Source organism: Staurois parvus, unplaced genomic scaffold, assembly GCF_062004578.1.
Source record: "Staurois parvus isolate SC_StPar_1 unplaced genomic scaffold, SC_StPar_1.0 ptg000942l, whole genome shotgun sequence".
NCBI classification, from domain to species: domain Eukaryota; kingdom Metazoa; phylum Chordata; class Amphibia; order Anura; family Ranidae; genus Staurois; species Staurois parvus.
Genome location: NW_028318738.1, coordinates 538,656 through 555,078, shown reverse-complemented (window position 1 = coordinate 555,078; position 16,423 = coordinate 538,656). Strand labels below are relative to the sequence as shown.

General features: G+C 46.7%; 1 protein-coding gene across 1 annotated transcript; it reads left to right on the top strand.

The window, feature by feature from the left end:
* The first annotated feature begins 11,262 nt into the window (after positions 1-11,262).
* LOC149441824 (uncharacterized) lies at positions 11,263-13,967 on the top strand. Its single transcript, XM_089656845.1, has one exon. It carries the CDS (start codon positions 11,877-11,879, stop codon positions 12,789-12,791), a length of 915 nt encoding a protein of 304 aa, XP_089512971.1. The 5' UTR covers positions 11,263-11,876; the 3' UTR covers positions 12,792-13,967.
* Positions 13,968-16,423: the final 2,456 nt, after the last annotated feature.

The following is a 16,423-nucleotide window of genomic DNA, read 5'->3' as shown; positions in this document are numbered from 1 at the left end:
AGATATAGCTGGGGATTCCCAGAGTGTTTAATCGGTTGGAGAAACGGTCCGAACTTTGATAAGAGATCATTGATCTCATATCATAAAATGAGATCCGATGATCAGGGTTTACGTGTTAAATCTTCTCTTTCCCTTCTTGTCGGCAGTAGCTGGAGTTCAGTGTTTTGTGGCTGCAGTTACCAGAGAAGTAAAAACGGTGAATTTTGGGAAGATGGCCTATGATGATCCTATGGGTGAAGAACGTGTTGCTTTGGAACAGTTTATGAACTGTCATGACATTGTGATCATGCCTACTGACAAGGGGGAAACCTGGTCATCATGGAGCAACAAAGATATGTGTTGATGTGTCAACAGATCATAAAACATAAGGAAAGGTACACTAAGACAACAACCATCAACCTGGAGAATGGTCAGAAGGTCCTCTCTGGTGTGACTGAGGAAGCTTCTGAGAAGGGTAACATTGATAAAAAGACCACAACCTTCTTTAAGGTATTAAATCCAGATACCATTTTTAATAGACTTCCAAAAGTCCATAAATCAGTGGTTGACCCCTTCCTGGAAGAACTATTATCTCAGGGAGGGGGTCCCTCACAAGAAAGTCAATGAGTATATTGATGAATTGCTACAACCTTTTGTGGTGGCTTTACCCGCCTATGTGAGAGACACTTTGCACCTCCTGTTGATAATGATGTGTCAGTACCTGATGATGTCATCTTACATTAGATGTAGAGGCATTATATCCTGTGATGGAAGCGTAGGCAGGACAGAACGCACACGGAGGATGATAAACACACAAAGTTTTATTGAAAGACACTCAAGGTAATAAGGTAGCATCGGGGTATCCAAAAAAGGGGAGAAGAAGGGGAGGAGTCAGAACAGCAATAATCCGGCCCACGATAGGGTGATTTGGGTAGCGAGGGCCCGAGCAATCAGTTGGGCAGTCCAGGTAGCTATGATAATCCAGGCATGCAATAGGACAGTCTGAGCAAGTAATAATCCAAATGCTCAATGGGGTAGTAGTCCAGGCAGGTAGAATGTGGGCATTCAATGGGGCAGTCCAGACAAGGGCAATAGGGAGATTCAATGAGGCAGTCCAGGCAGGGAGAATAGGGCATTCAATGGGGCAGTCCAGGCAGGGAAAAAATGGGCATTCAATGGGGCAGTCCAGACAAAAGCAATATGGAGATTCAATGGGGCAGTCCAGGCAAGGAAAATATCAGCATTCAATGGGGCAGTCCAGACAGGGCAATATAGAGATTCAATGGGGCAGTCCAGGCGGGGGAAATATGAACACTCACGGTTTTAGGCAGGGGTAACTCCTCAGGTACACAGCGGCAGCAGGCAGGGGTGCCTTCATAGAGACACAGTGGTCAGCAGGCAGGGGTAACTTCTCAGGCATAGCGGTCAGCAGGCAGGGGTAACTTCTCAGGCACAGAGGTCAGCAGGCAGGGGTAACTTCCTGGGCACACAGCGATCAGCAAAGCAGGCAGGAGTAACTCCCCAGAGACACAGCGGTCAGCAGGCAGGGGTAACTCCTCAGGCACACAGTGGCAGCAGGCAGGGGTAACTCCTCAGGCACACAGTGGCAGCAGGCAGGGGTAACTCCTCAGGCACTCAGCAGCAGCAGACAGGGGTAACTCCTCAGGCACTCAGCAGCAGCAGACAGGGGTAACTCCTCAGGCACACAGCAGCAGCAGACAGGGGTAACTCCTCAGGCACACAGTGGCAGCAGACAGGGGTAACTCCTCAGGCACTCAGCAGCAGCAGACAGGGTAACTCCTCAGGCACACAGCAGCAGCAGGCAGGGGTAACTCCTCAGGCACACAGTGGCAGCAGGCAGGGGTAACTCCTCAGGCACACAGTGGCAGCAGGCAGGGGTAACTCCTCAGGCACTCAGCAGCAGCAGACAGGGTAACTCCTCAGGCACTCAGCAGCAGCAGACAGGGGTAACTCCTCAGGCACACAGCAGCAGCAGGCAGGGGTAACTCCTCAGGCACTCAGCAGCAGCAGACAGGGGTAACTCCTCAGGCACTCAGCAGCAGCAGACAGGGGTAACTCCTCAGGCACTCAGCAGCAGCAGACAGGGGTAACTCCTCAGGCACACAGCAGCAGCAGGCAGGGGTAACTCCTCAGGCACTCAGCAGCAGCAGACAGGGGTAACTCCTCAGGCACACAGCAGCAGCAGGCAGGGGTAACTCCTCAGGCACACAGCAGCAGCAGACAGGGGTAACTCCTCAGGCACACAGCAGCAGCAGGCAGGGGTAACTCCTCAGGCACACAGTGGCAGCAGGCAGGGGTAACTCCTCAGGCACACAGTGGCAGCAGGCAGGGGTAACTCCTCAGGCACTCAGCAGCAGCAGGCAGGGGTAACTCCTCAGGCACTCAGTGGCAGCAGGCAGGGGTAACTCCTCAGGCACACAGCAGCAGCAGACAGGGTAACTCCTCAGGCACACAGCAGCAGCAGACAGGGGTAACTCCTCAGGCACTCAGCAGCAGCAGGCAGGGGTAACTTCTAGGCACACAGTGACAGCATGCAGGGGTAACCCCCAGGGACACAACGATCAGCAGAGCACGCAGTGGGGTTTGGGCTGTGTGGTCTGGCCTTGGCTCAGACCTCACACAGCTGTTCTCTCTCTGAGCAGGGGACCAACAACCACCTGGGTCCTGCTCCTGTTCTCTTATCCCAGAGCAGGACACTTCCTGGTTGCCCCAGCAAAGGCCAGCCCTATGCCGGGTTGCCGGGGCAACGAGGCGAGCTACCCTCACTCCGGCCATGCCCAGGGAGCACAGCCTTTGTCTCTGGTGGGCGCAGAGCACGGGAAGCCTCGGGTCCACGCTGCACCCACCAGGACAAGGAGGGGGGCATGCAGAGACAATCTGGTGGCCTGCACGTGAAGAATCCACATGCAGGCACAGCGGGGTGTCAGACTCCTCTGTGGCATCACCAGGGAGAGGTGCTAACCACACCACAGGGGGCGGTTCCTGACATCCTGCACAGCCTTTGATGTAGGCTTGTGCCAGACCTTGGAACCTGTAAGGGGAAGGGAGGGGGAGGATGAAAGGGAGTGAGGGGAAAGCCATGACAGGAGGGGGGAGGAAGATGAGGGAGAGCGAGGGGGGACCATGACATATTCCTCTATCCCTCATAAGAAGGATTTAAATGTTATAGAAAATCACTCAACAGCAGACCTAGAATCATGTTTGCACATAGACATTTTGTTCTCGGGTTACTCAAGTTTTTGTTGGAAAATAATCCATTCCTGTTGGATATAAATGTTATTGCCAAGCACAAGGCACTACAATGGGGAATAATATGTGTACCGGCCTACACTAATCTTTATGTTGAAGAATGGGAGAAGTCAGTGCTTGGGGATGAGGCCTTGTCAGGGTACCTGAGCAACATTGCAGGTTGGTTCAGGTACATCGATGACGTCCTCATTCTCTGGCATGGTGAACCTCAGGAAGATGAGAGGTTTGTAGATTTATTGGGATAAAATGAGTTCAATTTGAAATCCACATATACCTACCATGCTAGGACCATTACACTTTTGGATTTGACTATCCAGAATATGGAGAATGGTACCTCTGTATTTGTGTTGATATTGGGTGGCTTTGGGGTGTTTTGTATGTTTAATGTAAAGTACACTCTTTGGGCACTAGTGTCTGGTGTTTATTGGCTCCCATGTTCCAGTTTGTTTGTCCTTTTGGGATACCAACCAAACCAGTCACATGTCAGTCTTTTCCCATCTGATCCTATGATGGTGCTCTCTATACCTCTCCATGATGGATACACTTTGGTTCTTACCTGGATCAAAGGTCCTTTGATCTGAAGCTCCATGACAGTGAATGGACTTTTATATATTTTTATGGTCATCTGCTTTATGGGCTCCTAGTAATCTGGGTGCTATCCAAGCCATGCATAGATGGTATCAGTGGTCCCTGTAGAAATCCATATATATGGACATTTGTGCATTATTAATTACAGACTAAATCCACCTGGAGACCTGGGGACACAGGTTCTATATGTAGTCTCGGGGTCCCTGTGGAAGTCCATGTGTGGACATTTCTACCTATGATAAATGACAGGCTAAACCCACCTGGAGACCCGGGGACACTGTACAAGTTCTATATGTAGTCTGGGGGTCCCTGTGGAAGTCCATGTGTGGACATGTCTACCTATGATAAATGACAGGCTAAACCCACCTGGAGACTTTCTCCACACCTGGAGTGTGCTGAGTTCTTGGAGAACGTCTACACAGTGTTTCCAGATTGGCTTTATCACCCCAACGAGCTCGCTCCAGTTCATGGATGTCATCATTATGTTTGGAGGATCTCACCAGTCAGGAGCCTTTCCTGTCATCCTACATGTTCCCTTCTGAGGATTGTTCTATCCTTCCAAACAAATGTATGAAATCATGGATGAGTCCTCCTTCTATGTGATCTAGAAGATCTTCAATCACAATGTCTTTATGGATGAAGTGGATGGCCCAGTTTATATATTATTTATTGCTTTACAGCTTTATTCCCTCCAGGATTCATTCTTTATTTATAGAACCATTCAAGGAAGTGTTCTTACTGTGAGAGATCTCCACCACCATTCCTCTGTGACCATTACATCCTTGTCATTTATGTCTAACATCTTCATTATGAGTGGATTGATATTTATTTTTATACTTTAGGATGTAGTTTTGCATTTTCTTCAACAAAAAGATACATTTCGGAGGGATCTGTTTCACCTTTACCTTTTTTTCTAACTTGTATTCCGTGTCTTTAAGACTTTTATTTATGTAATAAAATATCTTTATTAAACAGTTGGCTGCAAATGATCTAGATTTATTTTTTCTTCTGTTCTTCTGATCTTCTGTGGTAGACCTGTAAGGTATATATTATACAGGAATTGTTATTATGAGACATTTTGGGGGGCTGCAGTTCTACTGAACTCCACAAGGTGGTGATCTCACTTAGACCCAGACAGGAAGTCTCTATGGAATACAGAGAGGAAGTGATGTCAGGTACAGACAGGAAGTGATCTGCAATAAAGACAGGAAGTTACATGTTGCAGAAATAAGAGGAGACGTTGGTGGAAGTGGCAGCAGAGGAGGTAATAAGATGTTATTTCATATTTACACCCAGTAATCCCCTCCAATTATGTCTGTCCTCTTCCTCCATAGTCACGTCCGTCCTGTTCCTCCATAGTCACATCCATCCTCTTCCTCCATAGTCACGTCCATCTTCTTCCTCCATAGTCACGTCCGTCCTCTTCCTCCATAGTCACGTCCGTCCTCTTCCTCCATAGTCATGTCCGTCCTCTTCCTCCATAGTCACATCCGTCCTCTTCCTCCATAGTCACGTCCCTCCTCTTCCTCCATAGTCATGTCCGTCCTCTTCCTCCATAGTCACTGTGACGTCTTTTATCTCCAGCAGATGATGATACACACATATATAGTGTGGGAACCCAGATGAACCCCTTCAGGGGCAGAACATTCCCCCACTTCCGGGGCCGGAACATTCTCCTCATTGTGGAGATAAATTCTAGTAATATGGTCCTCTAAACAAACAGCACTGACAATAAATAGACAAGACAAGGACCATCCTGACCATACATGGCCTACAAAGGGCAATGATGACACTACACAGGCAGCCAATGGGCAATCATTACACTATGCAGCCAACACAATGATGGAGTGCCGGGGTCAGGAGTATGGAGCATAGAGCCCCTTACATTGCTGCTCAGGAGGAAGAAAACATTCCAAATGAATGAAGAGTAATCACCACTGAAGTGCTATGTTCCCTCTTTTGTACATTGTGGAGGGTCTGGGTTGAATATGTCCAAATAAAGGTGATTTTATCAGATGTGCGGCCGGACTGATTTTTCTTCTCTACCAGGAAGAAAACATTCCCCAGCCTGCCATGAAAAATATATTCCATCATTGGTGTTGGAGGAAAAAAATGAGGGGTGTGAGGGATGAAGGGGAGTTGAGGGGCCTCCAAGAGGGTACTGAGGATGAGAGACTTTGGGACCCCTGAGGGTGTAGAGTAGATGATGAAATTTGGGTGGATGGAGTTGGCATGTAGCATGTCCCTGAGGGAAGAGAAGGTTGTTGGGCTCAGGGGGACTCTGAGGTAGGGAGGGGGCTCTTGGTCTCTGATTGTCCTCCCACCTGCACTTACTTTCCAGACCTCCTTACAAAACTCCTACCAGGAAAGGAAAGAAACCTTCACCTTCTTATCTCACTGGTCAAATAACATTTTCCAAGATACCAAGTGGAATGAAGAAGGGAAGTCTTTCACCCCTTGGTGGGAACTCGTTCTTAGAGGAGGTCTGTTGGTGAATTATCAACTAAAAGGTAGTCAGGGGTCAGTGCTGAACACCTTCAGGAGACACTCCAATACCTCCCATGACACAGGCTCTGGCAGTACCCGGTGCTGGAATTCAGAGCCCCAGGAACCCACCACCACTCTGTACAATGTTCTGTGTACTACAGTATACTTGGCAATAAAAAAAAACAAGATCCTACCCCCTGCCATCCCCCCTACCTACGCTGCGCTGTCATTGGAGGGAAGAGAACAGACTCCTCCCCCCCAGCTCTCTACTCCACCAGCACCATCTTCCTGCTATCCCATCCAATCCCTTCTCTTACTGCAGAGAGTGACAGTGACATCACTCCTGTCAGTCAGCAGGCTGCCAGAGATTGGAGCCTTGCAGTCAGAGTTCTGCCAATTGTCCTGATTATCCAGCAACTCCGGCCAATAGTCAGCAAGTTCCCCTTCCTGGACATCATGATGAGCCGACATTGACCTCACAGCACTGCCCAGAGCAAACAAGTCATAGGAAGGATCAGATTTATCATTCCTTGTCTGCAGATCTAAAACTCATCAAAACCAGTTCAGAGACCAAACAAACCCAACAGATTAAAGGGGATTTCTGATCCTGCGGGTCAAGAGGGTCCCGGGACTTCCAAAATGTAGCAAATACTAAACAAATAAGCATCTTCCCATGGGGGGAGTAGTTCTTAAATGTCCATCAACCCTCCTATTCCCCCCTCACATCCACATCCTATTATTGTGTGACCAATACCATCCAAATCATTCTTACTTTCATTTCCCAAAGTTATCCGTCTACAAGGAGACCTGTATAGATCACATGATGGCACCAATGAGGATGGAGGAGGACCGGAGTCACATGACTGAGAAGATACTAAACCTCACCCTGGAGATCATCTACCTGCTGACCGGAGAGGTGAGGAGGATTCTGGGAGGTCACATGACATCACTCTTATCTCTATTAATAAAACACAGACCTGACCGGAGAGGTGAGGAGGATTCTGGGAGGTCACATGACATCACTCTTATCTCTATTAATAAAACACAGACCTGACTGGAGAGGTGAGGAGGATTCTGGGAGGTCACATGACATCACTCTTCTATTAATAATACACAGACCTGACCAGAGAGGTGAGGAGGATTCTGAGAGGTCACATGACATCACTCTTATCTCTATTAATAAAACACAGACCTGACCGGAGAGGTGAGGAGGATTCTGGGAGTCTAACATGATATTCCTATTGGTTCCTCAATACAGAGATTTCCTCTTCTGAAGTCAGGTGATCATATGACCATCACAGTGCCTCCATGTGACTCCCTAAACCCTGAGAGACACAACATGCAGAAGATTCTAGAAGTCACCAAGAAGATGATGGAGCTGCTGACAGGAGAGGTGAGCGGTGCCGGGAATTCTGGGACATTCTCCAGTAACAGACAAGGGATGTGTCTGGATGGTGACTGTATCATTGTGTGTGTCAGGTTCCTATAAGGTGTCAGGGTGTCACTGTCTATTTCTCCATGGAGGAGTGGGAGTATTTAGAAGGACACATCACCCCCCACCCTTCCCATCACCGATAAGAAGACACTTTAGAGGGACGGAGCTTCTAGAACATGGACTTGTGGACACAATGTGTGGATTTTTTATGTGATGCCACAATATTGAAGCTCATGTTTTACAGATGACATCTTCTCTCATTTTCTTGGTTTAGGGTGAAGATCTGATGTATATAAAAGTTGAGGTGAAAGCAGAAGAAGAAGAGGCGTATGTGAGGGATGATCAGCAGTCTATGGAGGAGGATGGAATAACGGGGACATTTATAGAGGAGGACACTCCTACAGAGATCAGCACAGGTGGGTCATGAACACTAAATCCATTCCTCCACCCATACTGCTCACTGATTGGTCCAGAGTAGGGCGGGGACTGGGTGATATCAGCCTGTAATCCCCTGGTCACTTTCCTGAGCTGTGTTCCCCGTCCTGTATTCCTGGATTTCTCTCGGATAATCTTCCTTCTCTGTGCTGCAGACACAATTTATGTATCTAGACTGGATTTATGGAGGTTCTGGGGTTCAGCTGGCAGAAAAATGTTAATTTTCACCATAGATGTCTGTGGACATAGACATGTCCAAGATCTCTGACAGTACATTTCTCCCAGGGTTCCTTGCTCTGTTATCTGCTGGCTGTGCCGGGTGGAGGGATATGTCTGTATAGTATCAGACCCAAGTCACTGAGTGCAGTCTCAGGAGATGGGAGGCAGCAGTGTGGTTATAAACTTTCCATATATCCAGTGAAGTGACTGGCCTCAGGTGATACAGAGATAAAACAAATCCTCCTACATACGTTGTACCTTTTTATCTTCAGCCCTCTCTACATCTGTTCAAAGTCCAGAATTTATACAGCTTGTCTGAGAAGTCAGAAAAAAAGGAGCAGAGAGCTGGTCACATTCTGCAGAGCTCAGTAAAGTGAGCTCTGAGAGATGATTGGAGGGAAGGGACACACCCCCTTCACACAGGAACATAGCTGAGGCTGTCAATCACAGGCTGTGTGCTGGAGTTCCTCCCTTATCATACTTTTTCTCTTGGTGTCAGGAAGACTTGTCAGAAGTGACTCATGCTGATTGTATAGGAAGGAGACAGCAGACAGAAATGACACTTCGTGCTCTGGACTGAGACAAGTACACACTGTAGAGGGATATTCTTTGTTCATATTCCATGTCTGAGGGTTACAACCCCTGTAAGTGATCTCTATTTACTAAACACCAATTTGATGTGATCCTTACACTATTTATTAGTGTGGCCCCTTGTCCTGAATAGAGGTACTATGTGGGTTTAGTTTGTGGCTGGGCTGTACTTGGCTCAGGCTGATTGTATAGTTCTTCACTTGGTTTCTCCCTAAGTTTAGGTTGTCTTGTGATGTCTCACTGTGGCCAGTAGATGTCACTGCTATCACTGGACATAGGATGAGATTTCACCAACCAACTAAAGGGATATTAAACCACAAATGTCCCATATTGCAGCTTACCAATCATTGGATGTGGCGGCTGCATTCCTTTTCTTTGGCTTTTTTTCCCTGTTTTCTCCTGGTGATCTGGCCAGTAACACACCTTCTGTATTAGAGCGCCCCCACCGTGGAGACAGCAGCATGGCCAGTCTGGGGGGAGGGGAGTGTTAGATGTACTAGCAGATATAAAAACAGTAACTAATTGAAGCCAAACTCCAGCTCACACTTCATAATCAGTTACATCAAACAGTTTTTTTTTCCTTTTGGGATAAAAGTTTCACATGAATGAATAAAAGCTGCTCATTGTAAGCCCCCTGTCAGTGGTAAGTGGTCTGCCTCATGGTAAGTGGTCTGCCTCATCCCTGGAACTGATACATTCTGCTGTAGAGTTTTTATAAAACAGATTTACTGGTTAGATCACCAGATGAATATAGAAGAAAACTAATGCAGCCATCACATCTCAGAATCGGTAAGCTGCAATATAATAAATGTTTTCTTTGTGTTTAATATGGGTTAAGTTAACGTTTATATTTTCTTCAGCCAATCCAGTAGGAGGTTTATGCCCCTGGAGCATGCTGGGGCAGGAAATAAATATTTGGGCCAGGCCATGTGCTCTTTCCATGGGCTGAGGTCTAGGGAGGTGCTGCTGGCCGGAGCTCTGCTGTTAGGCCCAATAGCCTGTTTTGGGACCTAATGTGTGAAGTGGTCCTGAAGCTGTCCTGTCTGGTCTGGAGGAAGCTGTGCCAAGGAGGAGACCCAGGGGAGGCCCCTTGCTGGAGGGAGCCATGAAGAAGGCTGGTCTCTCAGAAGGACCCGGTGACTCACTTGGAGGACGCACTGACATTTGGGAATGTGTTTACAGAGTCATTCAGTCGACTTAAAGGTTCTGACACTGTGAGGCTGGACATTGATCTGCAGAGTCTGTCGGTGATCTGTCATGATATCTGGGTCCCCTAACCCTCACCTCCCCAACCCTTCTAAATAAAACTTTAAAAAGACAAAAGTGACTGGTGCCCAATATCCTTTCTCAGTCCCCGTATTTTAGCCATGGACTTGGCCCTGGGGTGAGCACCCCTGACCTCTGGAGGTGCCATCCTGCCTTTGGGGTGTCAGAGGGGTTCTACATTCATATTGCACATTACATAGTACTGACCTCTATACTATACATATTTGTTGTATGTTAGAGTCCTGACCCCTGCACTATATACTCTGTTGTACATTACATCCTCCTGACCACTGCACTATATACTGTATGTTGTACATTACATACACCTGACCCCTGCACTATATACTCTGTTGTACATTACATCCTCCTGACCACTGCACTATATACTCTGATGTACATTACATCCTCCTGACCCCTGCACTATGTACTCTATGTTGTACATTACATACTCCTGACCCCTGCACTATATACTCTATATTGTACATTACATACTCCTTACCCCTGCACTATGTACTCTATGTTGTACATTACATACTCCTGACCCCTGCACTATACTCTATGTTGTACATTACATCCTCCTGACCCCTGCACTATATACTCTATGTTGTACATTACATCCTCCTGACCCCTGCACTATATACTCTGTTGTACATTACATCCTCCTGACCACTGCACTATATACTCTGTTGTACATTACATACTCCTGACCCCTGCACTATGTACTCTATGTTGTACATTACATACTCCTGACCCCTGCACTATATACTCTATGTTGTACATTACATACTCCTGACCCCTGCACTATATACCCTATGTTGTACATTACATACTCCTGACCCCTGCACTATATACTCTATGTTGTACATTACATCCTCCTGACCCCTGCACTATATACTCTATGTTGTACATTACATCCTCCTGACCCCTGCACTATATACTCTATGTTGTACATTACATCCTCCTGACCCCTGCACTATATACTCTATGTTGTACATTACATACTCCTGACCCCTGCACTATATACCCTATGTTGTACATTACATACTCCTGACCCCTGCACTATATACTCTATGTTGTACATTACATACTCCTTACCCCTGCACTATGTACTCTATGTTGTACATTACATACTCCTGACCCCTGCACTATATCCCCTGCACTATATACTCTATGTTGTACATTACATACTCCTGACCCCTGCACTATATACTCTATGTTGTACATTACATACTCCTGACCCCTGCACTATATACTCTATGTTGTACATTATATACTCCTGACTCCTGCACTATATACTCTGTGTTATACATTACATACGCCTGATCCCTGATAGAGGGGGTGGGGACCCTCGTCCTATAATCCCCTCATCACTGTCCCTCCTATAAAAGACAGTTCTGGTTGTTTCCTCACTCTCTGACTAAGGTCCATGAATAAAGAAATGACCTGGTAGGAGATCAGAGGAGCCATTTCCTAGTTCCCTTGAGGGTGGAATTGTAAGCTCCTCAGAGACCAAGCTGCCTGATGTGGGCGGAGTCCTGGTTTGGGGAAACCAATCAGCTCCTGTCTAGTAATCCTCTGTCTTTGTATTTTAGTCCATGGCCGGGAGATGAGGAAAACCTCCGAGGATTGTCTCACTTTGTCTCCAGACTGGAAAGTAGAAGATGAGGACATCACACAGTATAGTCCAGGAGAAAACCCGGCTCCCTCCAATGTCCATCCGGCACCACCCAGTGTAGATGGACCATCGGATTCCTCGTATCCTGAGGAACCTCAGACTGTGCGGGACCGGGCCGGCCTTCCAACAGGGAAGAGCTTCTCCTGTACTGAGTGCGGGAAAGGTTTCCATTCAAAATTCCTTGTTAATAGGCATAAAATGTCTCACACAGAGGAAAAGCCGTATTCCTGTCCTGAGTGCGGGAAATGTTTCCGTTTTAAATTCCATCTTAATGTGCATAAAAGATCTCACACAGGGGAGAAGCTGATTTCCTGTCCTGAGTGCGGGAAATGTTTTTCATGTAAGTCCCATCTTTCCATACATCAGAGGTCTCACACGGGGGAGAAGCCGTATTCCTGTCCTGAGTGTGGGAAATGTTTTTCACAGAAGTCCCATCTTTGCACACATCAGAGATTGCACATGGGGGAGAAGCCGTATTCCTGTCCTGAGTGCGGGAAATGTTTTTCAGAGAAGTCATATCTTTGCAAACATCAAAGATGTCACACGGGGGAGAAGCCATTTTCCTGTCCTGAGTGCGGGAAATGTTTTTCACAGAAGTCCAGTCTTTACACACATCAGAGATGTCACACGGGGGAGAAACCTTATTCTTGTCCTGAGTGCGGGAAATGTTTTTCACGGAAGTTCAATCTTTACACACATCAGAGATCTCACACAGGTGAGAAGCCGTATTCCTGTTCTGAATGCGGGAAATGTTTTTCACAAAAGTCTGATCTTTACAGACATCAGAGATCTCATACAGAGAGAAGCCACTTTCCTGTCTTGAGTGAGGGAAATGTTCCTCACTGAAGTCCTGTCTTCCTGTACATCAGGGGTCCCACACAACCCTGGAGGTGTATTAGTGCCTTGAGTGCGGGAAATGTCTTCTAGATGAATGTTGCTGGACATCCCAGCTCTCATGTGGGGAAGAAGCACACCCTGATATACACCTCAGATATACTCCATGGCTGATCTTCATCATGGAAGGAACAGTTGATAAGGAGATGAGAGGCCCCCAAAGACATGGATGAAGTGCAGTAAATGTCGGGGTGCAGAGTGGTCAGTAGATCCTGGAAATGAAGGACACAACTTCAGCCCTTCTTGGGTGTCGGAGTTGCGTTTCCTGATAATGATATAGCGGGTTACAGAGCTAGAAGCCGGGAGAGCCCAGACCTCGTTATCGGGGAACTTTACACAGACAACAAGAACTTCTGAAGTTGATGTCCTTCATTTCAAGGCTCTACAGAACAGTGGTGACCCCGAAGCGTCTCTGTCTTCAGTCCATCCTTCTCCCATCCCCCAACAGGAGGGAAGGAGAACTCCGCCCCAAACTAGGGGGGAACTTTCCTCTCATTATTTCCCTTGGCTTCTGTGTGGGTTTGGGTGGTTGGAGGAGTGCGGCACGAGAGGGAACACCGCTTGTTGTTCTATGTCTACATATGGGGTCTGGGTAGAGGGGATCCACCGGAAAATATTTCTACTCTTTGATTTTGTGCAAATCGTTTCTGTTTTCACTTTGAAGGGCGATATTATGTGTGGTTTGTAAAAGGGATTGGCCCAATAGATACCGCCCCACTTAGAGAATAGATGAACTAATATGACCAGCATTCATTCAGCCATGTCACATGTTGGGATCTTTTCTACAATACTTTGTTATAATAATGGAACACGTTGTGTATTGTATTGTACACCAATAATAATGACTCCGCCCCCACATTCCAGACAAGGGATCTCCCTGACCAATCGGATTCCTTCCTTTGTTATTTCCTGATTCTATGATTACAATCTTGTTAGAAGTAAAACTATAATAAAGAATTTATTGAGTGAAAAGAATTCTGTGTGTCGGGGCCATGATGGGGATCTTTGGGGCCCAAACATTTCTCACAGGAGACACTTTACAAGACTTTACAGGTCATCCAGTTTCTGGTTCACCATGAATAATGGCCCAGAGTGCAGGGGTCAGGAGACTACTTCATACAGCCCTGCAAACAACGTGCAGTGGTCAGGAGTTACATCCCAGAGTACAGAGTGTAGTGGTCAGGAGTATGTGATTTCCATCCCAGAGTACAGAGTGTAGTGGTCAGGAGTATGTGATTTACATCCCAGAGTACAGAGTGTAGTGGTCAGGAGTATGTGATTTACATCCCAGAGTACAGAATGTAGTGGTCAGGAGTATGTGATTTCCATCCCAGAGTACAGAGTGTAGTGGTCAGGAGTATGTGATTTCCATCCCAGAGTACAGAGTGTAGTGGTCAGCAGTATGTGATTTACATCCCAGAGTACAGAGTGCAGTGGTCAGGAGTATGTGATTTCCATCCCAGAGTGCAGTGGTCAGGAGTATGTGATTTCCCTCCCAGAGTACAGAGTGTAGTGGTCAGGAGTATGTGATTGACCTCCCAGAGTACAGAGTGTAGTGGTCAGGAGTATGTGATTTACATCCCAGAGTATAGAGTGTAGTGGTCAGGAGTATGTGAGTTACATCCCTGAGTACAGAGTGTAGTGGTCAGGAGTATGTGATTTACATCCCAGAATACAGAGTGTAGTGGTCAGGAGTATGTGATTTACACCCCAGAGTACAGAGGTCAGGAGTATGTGATTTACATCGAGGAGTGTAGTGGTCAGGAGTATATGATATACAGTCCCTATACAGAGTGAAGTAGTCAGAAGTAGTATGTCATGTACAGGGCACAGTGGGTAAGATCATGTCTTATACAGCCCAGCATTTAGAAATGGTCATCGGTCAGGAACATGTCATACACGGCTCAGAAAAAAGAATATAGTGGTTAGGAACATGTCATGTACAGCCCATCATACAGAGTTCAGTGTTCAGGAGCACATAATATACAGCTCTGTGTACAGAGTGCAGTGGTCAGGAGTACATCTTAGGCCCGTGTACAGAGTGTAGAGGTCAGGAACCTGTCATGTACAGCCCTTTGTACAGAGTGCAATGGTCAGGTTTATATCTTAGTTCTGTGTACAGAGTGCAATGTTCAGGAGTATATAATATACAGCCCTGTGTACAGAGTGCAGTGGTCAGGACTATATCATATACAGCCCTGTGTAGAGTGCAGTGGTCAGGAGTATATAATATACAGCCCTGTGTACAGAGTGCAATGGTCAGGAGTATATCATATACAGCCCTGTGTACAGAGTGCAGTGGTCAAGATTATATCATATACAGCCCTGTGTACAGAGTGCAGTGGTCAGGAGTATATCATATACAGCCCTGTGTACAGAGTGCAGTGGTCAGGAGTATATCATATACAGCCCTGTGTACAGAGTGCAGTGGTCAAGATTATATCATATACAGCCCTGTCTACAGAGTGCAGTGGTCAGTGTTATAACTTAGGCCTGTGTACAGAGTGCAGTGGTCAGGAGTATGTCATATACAGCCCTGTGTATAGAGTGCAGTGGTCAGGAGTATATCATATACAGCCCTGTGTACAGAGTGCAGTGGTCAGGAGTATATCAGATACAGCCCTGTGTACAGAGTGCAGTGGTCAGGAGTATATCAGATACAGCCCTGTGTATAGAGCACAGTGGCCATGAATATATCATATACAGCCTTGTGTACAGTGGTCAGGATTATATCTTAGGCCTGTGTACAGAGCACAGTGGTCAGGAACATTTCATAAACTGCCCTGTGTATAGAGCGCAGTGGTCAGGAACATGTCATATACTGCCCTGTATATATTGTGCAGTGGTCAGGAGTATGTCATATACAGCCCAGCATGCATAGTACAATGGTCAGGATGTTGTGGTATACAGCCCGGTATACAGAGTACACTGGTGAAGAATATAAACCCTTGTAAGGAATGCAGGTATCCAGCGACAGCAGGGAGGACCAGATCGGTGGGCTATGCCTATGAAATGTGGAATAAGATGGAGTAGGAGGAGTGTGATTACAGGGGGTGTAAAGTCAGGAGGTTTGTTACCTCCATGCATTCTATATATGAAGGTAAATACCCTTCTCTGTGCAGCAGCCCCCCCAATACTCACCTGAGCCCCATCCTGATCCAGCAATGTGCACAAGATCCTCAGCAGTCTGGGGACTCTCCCTCCTCATTGGCTGAGGCAGGAGCAGGGGCCATTGGCTCCTGATGCTGTCAATCACATCTAGTGAGCCAAGGAGGAGGGAGAGGGGACTCTGTGGACACAGAGCAGTGGCTCGCTCTCGAGCCTGCTTGGATGCCCCTGTGATGGATATGGTAAAATGCCTATTTGGTTTCCTGTTGAATATTTACATTTTTCTATACATATCTACTTTTATACTTTTTATTTTTCTAAATGCTTTGTATGAATATATATATATATATATATGTGTGTATATCTTTTCCCTGCTGGGCTTTGTGGTACTTTAAGAAATCCTTGCTCAAAAAATGGCTGCTTGGCAATCCCTCCCATCGAGTGAACTTGAAGAACAAAAATATTTTCTTTCCAAG

What these genes read in the sequence shown, in the direction of transcription:
- LOC149441824 (XM_089656845.1), top strand. Translation starts at nt 11,877, where the DNA reads ATGAGGAAAACCTCCGAGGATTGTCTCACTTTGTCTCCAGACTGGAAA.